Source organism: Galeopterus variegatus, unplaced genomic scaffold (assembly GCF_000696425.1).
Source record: "Galeopterus variegatus unplaced genomic scaffold, G_variegatus-3.0.2 Scaffold9698, whole genome shotgun sequence".
Classification (NCBI taxonomy): Eukaryota; Metazoa; Chordata; class Mammalia; order Dermoptera; family Cynocephalidae; genus Galeopterus; species Galeopterus variegatus.
The window spans coordinates 8,043-18,753 of record NW_007735809.1 but is presented as its reverse complement, the minus strand read 5'-3'; the positions used below and the strand labels follow the sequence as shown (position 1 = coordinate 18,753).

Here is a 10,711-nt window from a genome sequence, read left to right as displayed (position 1 = left end):
AGCACCAGGAACCTCAATGAAGTCCTCTTAATTGACATTCATTGTAATTTGCCAAACTCATCCCTGTGGTTATGAAGGTGTATTGACTGTATTTGACATGTAATTCAAGGTTTCCCTCCCACATAATTTTGTTCAAAACATATTGAGTTATGGGGCTTAGGTGTATCATTTAGCATTTGCCATGTAAGGAACAAATCAAAACCCAAATGGTTTTAAGCACCTAGCCATTTTATTATGTTGAAGTTCCATGGATCCACATTTTGGGTGTGTTTAGCTGGGCAGTTCAGCTTTAGTCATGTGGTGCCTTGACTGAGGCTCGTTGGTTCAAGATGGCTTCACTCACATATCCTGTGGTTTGTGCTGACTCTTGGCTGGGCCCTGTGTCTCCAAAAGTGTAGCCCCAGGCTTCTTCACATTATGATTGTGTTTAAGAAGGCAATCAGCAGTGGCCAGTACTTGTCAAACTTATGTTTGCATGACATTTGTTAATATGCTATTAGTGAAATCAAGTCATGTAGCAAAGCCCAGTGCATTGTCAGAGCATACTACATGACGGTTTGGGTGCAGGGAGATCTATCACTGGGTAACGTTACTGGAATAGGGTACCAAAAGAAATATACATAATGTGCATTTTACTTTATTTTATTTTATTTATTTATTTTTTTTTTTTTAAAGATGACCAGTAAGGGGATCTTAACCCTTGAATTGGTGTTGTCAGCACCGCACTCTACCAAGAGAACTAACCGGCCATTCCTATATAGGGATCTGAACCCTTGGCCTTGGTGTCAGTACCACACTCTCCCAAGTGGGCCATGGACCGGCCCCGTAATGTACTTTTTTAACCTATATAATCATGGGCAAAAGATGTTGAGTTGCAAGATGTGTACTGAAGAGATACTTAGGTACATATAAATAAGATGTGTTGTAGTGGAAACACTTATCCGTAGTCATGTGTGGAGTCATTACGTTATTCTGAAAATAGTTACTATAGCCTCACTATATTTCTATAGCATTAGTTTTAGTAATGACACAATGTGTTTTTCTTTGGTTTAAATGATGAAGTTTTATTTTAGGTAATGATGATTCTTGCTAAATCAGGTAATGTATGTTTTCATTAACTCAAAAATAAATTCTGTGTCTAATGTGTACCAATTAATGTACTTGCAGATGCACGTTTAATGAGTCTTTGTTACAACTTATTGACCATAAAGGATTGTTGTCTCACTGGGTGGCTTTTTGTTTGTTTGTCTTTTCCAGCTAATATATAGAGTTTCGGGCAGGAGAATCCAGGGTCAAGCCATAACAGTTCTCTCCTTAATCCACTCCATTCCCTCCTCTCCCAGCTAAGCTGCCAGAGTGTGCTATTCATTTCCAAGAGCAAGAAAAGATGGATAAATCTCCAGTGAGTTTTTTCTTTATTTATTCCTAATTTTTTTCACTGTATTACGTGGGTATTATGGGGAGCATGAATTAAAATGGAAAAGTAGAAATGAGTAAATCTCAGCTTGAAGGAAGTGTACATATATAAGGTCCAGTTTGCATGTAGATATAGCAAGATATAATATTTCAGATTATCTAAGTTGACTAAAAATTTGTCTCTGGTCTTTCTGATGTCATGTCAAAAAGGCAGACACTTTTTTTTACATGATTGGAGTGGAACCTGTGAAGAAAATATGCCAAATTCTCATGGGATATAAGGATTTATTGACACTAAATTCTTTTTTTGTTGTTGTTTTTAAAAAGATGACTGGTAAGGGGATCTTAACCCTTGAATTGGTATTGTCAGCACCATGCTTTCCCAGGTGAGCTAACCAGCCATCCCTATATGGGGATCCAAACCCTTGGCCTTGGTGTTATCAGCACCACCCTCTCCCAAGTGAATCACAGGCTGGCCCTGGCACTAAATTCTGAAATTCCATCTCTATTAGAATATTTTTGACTGCCAACCTGGAAATGAACACATAGCTTTCTATAGTGGAAATGGTTAGTGAGTGCCAAGGCACATGTTGCTTAATAAGCAGACTATAAGGTTTTGTGTAATTTAAGACTTTCTCACCCTCATAATTTTGTTTAAATATACTGAGTTCTGGGGACTTACATGTATTATTTAGCATTTGCTGTGTAAGAACAAATCAAAACACAATGGTTTAAAATATCTGGCCATTTTATTTCCTTGAAGTTCTATGGATCAACATGTTCAGTGTACTCAGCTGGGCAGTTTTCATGCTAGCATTGCCTGGATGTCAAATGCAGCTTTTGTGACGTGGTGTTGTGATTGAGGCTGTTGGTTCAAGATGACTTCACTTACAAGTCCTGTGGTTTGTGTACAGATTTGGAAGACTGTACTTGATTCGTGGATAAAACATGGAATTATCACTTACATTACGGTGAAATCCAGTGCCGATTCTGTAGTCTTTTTCTAGCTTGAATCTTCTGCCACATTCGAAACTGCTGTTCATGATCTTCTCATGGAAATTCTTCTGTGTTAGTTATGATCTTCTCATGGAAATTCTTCTGTGTTAGTTTCTCTCATGCCATTACTGATGGTTTTCTGTTCTGAATTCTTCTCCTTTCTTCTTCTAAACATTGCTCATCACAGGGCTTCATTGTGGGTTCTATTCTTCTCACTGTGTTCTTCTTGACTGAGTCAGTCCTCTGTAGTTTGCACTCTTGGTTCTCTTTAGTTTCTTCCCTTTTCTACTTCTCTTATAGCACATGTCAAGATTTCATTTCTTTTTATGACTGAATAATATTCCTTTCTGTGTACATGCCACAATTTGTTTATCCATTCATTCTTGGACAGACATTTCGAATGCTTGCACCCCTTCACTATGTGACTAATGCTGCTATGAACACTGGTGTGAAATATCTTTTAGAGATTCAGGTAATTAGTTATTTTGGATATATACATTGAACTTGGACTTCTGACTCACATGGTAATACCATTTTTAATTTTTTGAGAAGCCAGTGTATTTTTTTTAAATGGTACAGGGGCTGCACCATTTTATATTGCTACCCACAGCATACTAAAGTTCCAATTTCACTGAAACCTGTTCTCTATTGTGTGCGAAGCAATATTTCATTGTGGTTTTGCATTTTCTTTTTTTTTTTTTTTAACTAACTGGTAACAGGATCGCAACCCTTGGTGTCGCGCCCGTACCGGGGACCGGCAACAGGATCGCAACCCTCGGTGTTGCGCCCGCACCGCGCTCAGCCAGTGAGTGGGAAACAGTCTCCACATGGGATCCCAACCCTCGGCGGGAGCGCCACCACACTCCCAAGCGGCGCACTCTCCAGTGCGCCACCGGGCCGGCCCTGGTTTTGCATTTTCTAATGTTTAACGATGTTAAGCATCTTGTCATGTATTTGTTAGACAAGATATATCATCTTTGGAGAAATGTCTATTCAATTTCTTTGCTATTTTTTTGTTGGGGTATGGTGTTGGGGTGGCTTCCTGGTATGGGGAACTAAACCTTTGAACTTGGTGTTAAAATTCTGCTCTCTAACCAAGAGAGCTAACCAGTAAGCCACCTTCTTTCCTTGTTTTTTAAGCAGGTTATTTGTTTTGTTGTTGTGTAGCTGTGGAACATTTTTTCTTTGTGTATTCTTGATACTAATTTCTTATGACAGATGATTTGTAATTATTGTATTTTTGGAGGTGCTGACAAATAGTATAATGTTTTTATTTAAGATTCTACTTGGTCACTGCTGGTATGTTGAAACGTGATAAAATTTTTATTAACCTTGTATCCTGAAATCTTGCTGTAATCACTTATTAATTCCAGGAGTTTTTTCACTTGTTTACTAGAATTTTTTACACAGATACTCATATCACCTGCAACCAAAGACAATTTTATTGATTTATTTTTCCCAGTCTGTATACTTTTATTTCATTTACTTCTGTTATTGCAATTACTTTTAGTGCAATGTTGAAAGGTGTTTTGAGAGGGCATGTTCTTGCCTTGTTCCTGTTTTTCTGGAAAAGCTTTGAGTTTTTCACCATGAACAATAATGTTAACTATAGTTTCCTGTAGATAGTCTTGATCAAGTTGTGAAGGAGAGTTTTTATGATGAATGGGTGCTGTATTTTGTCAATACAATTCAAGGCTTTTTCTGAATCTGTTGATATGACCTTCTAATTGTTTTTAGTGTTTTGACGTGAAGGATTAAATTAATTGATGTTCAAGTATTGAACAAGCCTTGCCTAGTTAGGATAAACATCACTTGGTTGTGGTGCATGATTCTCTTTAAACATTGTTTGATTAGATTTTTGAATATTTTCTTGAAGATACTTGTACGTTCATGTGAGATAATGGTTTCTACATTTTACTGTAATATCTTTGGTTTTGGTATTGAGTTAGTGTTGTGTTGTATCTTAACATTTATTCTCTGAAATAGATGGTAAAGAGTTGGTGTAATTTCTTCCTTTTGAATGTTTGGATGGGGCTGGCCCATGGCTCACTTGGGAGAGTGTGGTGCTGACAACACCAAGTTAAGGGTTAAGATCCCCTTACTGGCCATCTTTAAAAAATAAAAATAAAAATAAATAAATGTTTGGATGAATTCCCCAGTAAACACATTGGGCCGAGGTGCTTTCTGTTTGGAAGATTTCTTTTTTTCACTCAATCTTTATCATAGACATAGTCCTATTCTAATACTGCATATTAGTGTTTGTTAGTTTTGGGAAATTGTGTCTTTGAAGGAATTGGTTCATTTCATCTAGGTTATCAAACTTGTGCCCTGCGTTGTACATGCTATTCATTTTTTAATGTCCATAGTGATTTCCTCTTTTTCATTTCTGATATTAGTACTTTCTGTTCTGTGTCATTATCTTTTTAGTTCGCTTAGCTGTAGGTTTATCAATTTCATTGATCTTTCTGAGGAATCAACTTTTTGTTGACAATTTTCTCTCAGTTTCCTTTCCTAATTTTATTTTTGCTCTAATTTTTATTTTTTCTTCTTCCTTTTAATCTAATTTTCTCTCTTTCCTTGTAGTTTCCAAAGGTGTTTCTTTTTTAAAAATATATGCATTCAATAGTGTAAATTTTTTGAAAAGATTCCTGTTTCTCCATTTGCACAAATTTAGATAAGTTGCACTTTTTCTTTTATTTCCTTCGAAATATTTTAAATTTTTCTCTTGAGATTTTAAATTTTTTTTTATTGTTCTTACCCATGTACAATTCCAACACTGAATTTTGCCAAAGTACATATATGGAGACTACACTACTCCATCTATCTGAAACCAGTACTAAAACACCCATTCAGTAGTCAGTATAAAACACATCAACAAAAGGACTCCCTCTCCTCAAAGCCCACTCTGAAGTATTAGGAAAAATAACTGCTCTACCAGGTGACTATTGGCCAGTGTAGAGATACTAGAAATGTGAAAAATAAAACTTATGATACTACCAAAGGAATATAATAACTTTCATGTACCAGGCCATATAGAGCAAGAAGTCCTTGAAATAGCTGAAAAGAAATTTCAAGCAACAATCCCGAGGGAACTCAGTGAGATAGAAGATGACTCAGAAAGCATAACAAAATGAGAAAATATCCAGAATCTGAAGGAGGAAATGTACAAAGAGACTATTACCCTAAAAAAATAATGTAGCAGAACTCATGGAACTGGAAATGTCATTAAATGAAGTCTGAAACACAACTAAGAGTTTTAACAGCATGCTAAAATGAGCAGAAGAATGAATTCATGATCTTAAAGACAGCATTTTAAAAATAACCCAAGTGGACCAAACAAAAAGAAAGTAAAAAAGAATTAAAATAAAGAAGAAAGTCAAAGAGAACCAACAGAGAACCTGAAGCCACACAAACATCTGAATGATGGGTGTTCTAGAAGGAGAGGAAAAATGAAAAGGCATTGAAAATATTCAACTGAGTAAAAGCAGAAAACTTCCCAAATATAGGGAGAGAATGGATTTTCAGGTGGGGTAGGCCCAAAGATCCCAGAACCATTTCAGTCCAAAAAGGTTCTCTGTAAGGTACATTACAATGAAATTGGAAAAGCTCAAAGGCAGAGAGAATCTTAAAAGCAATAAGGCAAAAACATCAAGTTTTAACAACAGATTTTTCATAGGGTGATATATTCAAAATACTAAAAGACAAAATTTGCCATCAAAGACTACTATACCCAGCAAGTCTATCCTTTGGGAATGAGGGAGAAAAAATATATTTTCATCCTTTGGGAATGAGGGAGAAAAAATATATTTTCCACAAAAACAAATACTATAGTAGTTCACCACCACATAACCAGCCCTACAAGATATTCTGAAAGGCATACTGCATCTCATCTGAACAATAATCATTACCATAAATATAAAAGAAAATAAATCCCATTAATAGAACAAAAAATGCTAGTGTTAAAGAGAAAAGAACTTCATCTAACTACCTCAAAAAACAAACACAGAAGACAAACTATAAAATGGAAATAAAGCAACAAAAGGTATTTAAAATATCCAAACAAAACCAAAATGACAGGAGTAAGTAAACATATTTAAATAGTAACTATTAATGTAAATGGATTAAAGACCCCACTCCAAAGACACAGGCTGACTGATTGGATTAATGATAAAGGGATCTGTCCAGTGAGAAGACATACTAATCATAAGTATATATCCACCCAACATTGGAGTACCCAGATAACTAAGGCAAATGCTATTAGACATAAAGAGATAGACTCTAATATTATAATAGTTGGGAACCTGAGTTCCCCTCTCTTACCATTGGACAGATCATCTAGGTGCAAAATCAACAAACATGATTTAAACTGCACTTTAGACAAATTGGACTTGGCAGACGTCTGCAGAACATTTCATCCAACAACCACAGCATATATACTTTTCTCATCAGCACAAGGAACATGCTCCAGGATAAGCCACATGTTAGGTCACAAATCAAGTCTCAAGAAATTTTTATAGAATTAAAATTATTTCATTTATATTTTTTGACAACCATGGATTTAAACTAGAAATCAATAACAAAGAAAACTCTGGAAAGTTTACAGATACATGAAAAGTAAACAACAATCTCCTGTATGACCTATAGGTCCAAGAAGAAATTAAACAGGAATTCAAAAAATTTCTTGAAAGTAATGAAAACAAAGACAAATCATACCAAAACATGTGGGATACTGCAAAAGCAGTAATGAGGGAAATTGATTGTGATAAATGCTTATATTGGAAGAATATAAGGGCTGTAAATAAATAATTGGACACTACACCTGAATTAGAAAAACAAAAACAATCCAACAACAAAAGTAGTTGATAGAAATCATTAAGATCAGATCAATAGGAAATGAAATAGAACCCCCCAAATGATACAAAAGATCAATGAAAGGAAAAGTTTTTTTGAGAAGATAATCAAATAGACACACCTTTAGGTAGGCTAACAAAATAAAGAAGAGAGAAGAAAAATAATCATAAGAAATGAAAAAGAAGACATCAATGGGCCGGCCCGGTGGTGCACTGGAGAGTGTGCCGCTTGGGAGTGCGGCGGCGCTTCCGCTGAGGGTTCGGATCCCATGTGGAGACCAGTTCCCGCTCACTGGCTGAGTGCAGTGCGGGTGCAACACCGAGGGTTGTGATCCCGTTGCCGGTCCCCGGTACAGGCACAACACTGAGGGTTGCGATCCTGTTACCGGTCAGTAAAAAAAGACAAAAAGGAAAAAAAAAAAAAAAAGAAGGCATCAAAACCTATACCACAGAAACACGGAGAATCATTGGATGCTATTGTAGACAATGATACAAAAATAAATTTGAAAGCCTGGACAAAATAGAGAAATTTCTGGACACATACAAACTACAAAGACTGAATCAGGAAGATGTAGAAAATTTGAACAGACCAATACCAAGCAATGAGATTGAAGCAATAATTAGTGATCTTCCAACAAAGAAAACGCCAGGACCAGATGGCTTTACTGCTGTCAAACCTTTAAGGAGGAATTAATATCAATTCTCTTGAAACTATTCCAAAAAATTGAAAGAGGTCATTCTCCCAAATTCATTCTATAAGGCAAACATGACCCTGATCCCAAAAGCAGATAAAGTCACCACCAAGAAAGAAAACTATAGGCCAATATTTTTTATGAATATAGACAGGAGAATCATCAATAAAATATTTGCAAATAGGATACAGCAACACATACAAAAAATTATACATCATGATCAAGTAGGATTCATCCCAGGAATGCAAGAATCATTCAACATATGCAAATCAATAAATGTGACACACTCCATCAACAAAATCAAGGAGAAAAACCATATCATTATCTCAACAGACAGTGAAGAAGCATTTGAGAAAACTTGACATCACTTCATGGTAAAGAGTGTCAGCAAATTAGGTATAGAAGGGAAGTATCTCAACATGATAAAAGCCATATATGGCAAACCTAATGTCATTGTCATTCTGAATGGGGAGAAGTTGAAAGCTTTTCCTTAAGAATGGGAACAAGACAAGGATATCTACCCTGAGATGTTATTTAATATACTATAAGAAGTTCTAGCCAGAGGAATCAGGCAAGAGAATGAAAGCGAGGGCATCCCAAACAGAAAAGGGAAAGTCAAGTTATCCCGGTTTGCAGACATAATGATCCTATATACAGAAAAGCCTAAAAAGTCTCCAAAAAAACCCTTAGAGCCAGTAAACAATTTCAGTAAAGCAGCAGGATACATCAGTGTGCAAAAATCACTAGTGTTTTTGAACTAGCAGAAAGAAAAACCAACAAAGCTATATTCCATTTACAATAGTCACCTCAAAAATAAAATATCTTGGAATACAGACAACAAAGCATGTGAAAGATCTCTACAATGGAATCTACAAATCACTGTTGAAAGAAATTAAAGAAGACAACAAAAAGTGGAAAGATATTTCATGCTCTTGGATTGGAAGAAATGGATTAAAATCTTAAATATAAGACCTGAAACTTTAAAATTCCTAAAAGAAATTATAGGGGAAATACTTCTGGAAGTAGGACTGGGGACAGACTTTATTAATATGAACCCCACAGCATAGGCAACAAAAGAAAAAATATAAATTATATCAAATTGAAAAGCTGCTGCACAGCACAAGAAACAACAGAGGAAAAGAGCAACCTACAGAATGGGGGAAATTATTTGTAAACTATGCATCTGATAAAGGATTAATATCCAGAATATACAAGTAACTTAAACAACTTAAAAGTAGAATAACAAATAGTCTGATTTTTAAAATGGGCAAAGGAGCTGAATAGGCATTTCCAAAAGGAAGATATACAAATGGCCAACATATACAGGAGAAAATGCTCAACATCACTCAGTATCCAGGAAGTGTAAATCAAAGTCACATTGAAATATCGTATCATTCCAGTTAGACTGGCTACTGTCAAAAAGGCAGAGAATAACAAATGCTTGTGAGAATGCAGAGAAAGAGGAACCCTCTTATACTGTTGGTGGGACTGTAAATTGGTGCAGCCATTATCGAAAACCGTGTGAAGGTTCCTCAAGCAACTACAGATAGAACTGCCATATGAACAGCAATCCCACTGCTGGGTATACATTCAAAGGATTGGAAATAGTCATGCAGAAGGGACACCTGTACTCCCATGTTTATTGCAGCTCTATTTACAGTAGGCAAGACTTGTAATCAACCTGAATGGCCATTATCAGATGACTGGATAAGGAAAATGTGTTATATTTATACAATGGAATACTACTCTGTCTAAAAAGCATGAGATATTGCCATTCACAGCAACATGGATGAACTTATGAAAAATTATGTTAAGTAAAATAAGCCAGGTACAGAAAGAAAAATTTTGCATGTTCTCACTTATATATTACAGCTAAGAAAATAAATAACTTAAAAATTAAATAAAAGAAATATACAACAATCACAATATTGCTTTGAACTTCAAGAGTAGAAAACAGAACTGAGGTTACTAGAGTGAGGAAATGCTCAGGGGGATGGTGGAAGGGAGGTATTTGTAAAGGTTCACAAAAATCTATTACACTGTATATTGAAGAATATACTAATTATCCTAATTTGAACTTCACATATTGCACATATGATATCCAATTCTTTACCTCAAAGATATGTACAATCAACTGTGTTGCAATGAAAAAAACAATTTAAAAAAAGCTTTGTATTGAACCTTCATTTATTTCTTTAGTTCTCTTTCTGTATATCGATTCTAACCTATATCTTTTTTATTCTTTTTTTTTTCTTTTTGTTCACATTGCTTCGAATACAGGTGTAGTGGCAACAAATTCTCTCAATTTTTGTTTCCCTGAGAAAATCTTTATTTTTTTTCTTTTTTACACGTTGATTTCATAGTGGACAGGACTGTGTGTGGTAGGGTATGTTAATCAACTGTTCGGATATTTTACTGTACTCTCTCCTTACTTACATGGATTCTCAGGAGATGTTGGGTGTAATTCTTACCTTGTTTCTTTTTAGGTAAGATATTTTTTCCTCCCTCTGGCTTCAGATTTTTTATTATTTTTGATTTTCTGAAGTTTGAGAACTACATGCCTAGATGTAGATTTTTAGCATTTATCTGGTTCTGTGTTATCTTAACTTCTTTGATCTTTGGTTTGGTGCCTGATATTAATATGTGGAAGTTCTCAAACATTATTCTTTTAAGTGTTTCTTCTGTTTTTTTCCTCCATCTCTCTTCTACTGGCTTTCTCATTACTTTTTTTTTTTTTTTTTTTTTTTTGGTTTTTTT

The 10,711-nt window shown here is 35.2% G+C and overlaps 1 protein-coding gene across 1 annotated transcript in view; it reads left to right on the top strand.

Moving 5' to 3' along the window:
* The window catches only part of LOC103609506 (zinc finger protein 717-like), a 20,092-nt gene that overhangs the window by 2,114 nt on the left and 7,267 nt on the right, over positions 1-10,711 (top strand). Inside the window, 1 exon segment of the mRNA XM_008593814.1 lies at positions 1,258-1,402. Within this exon segment, the coding sequence (XP_008592036.1) occupies positions 1,388-1,402 (15 nt within the window). The 5' untranslated portion in view covers positions 1,258-1,387.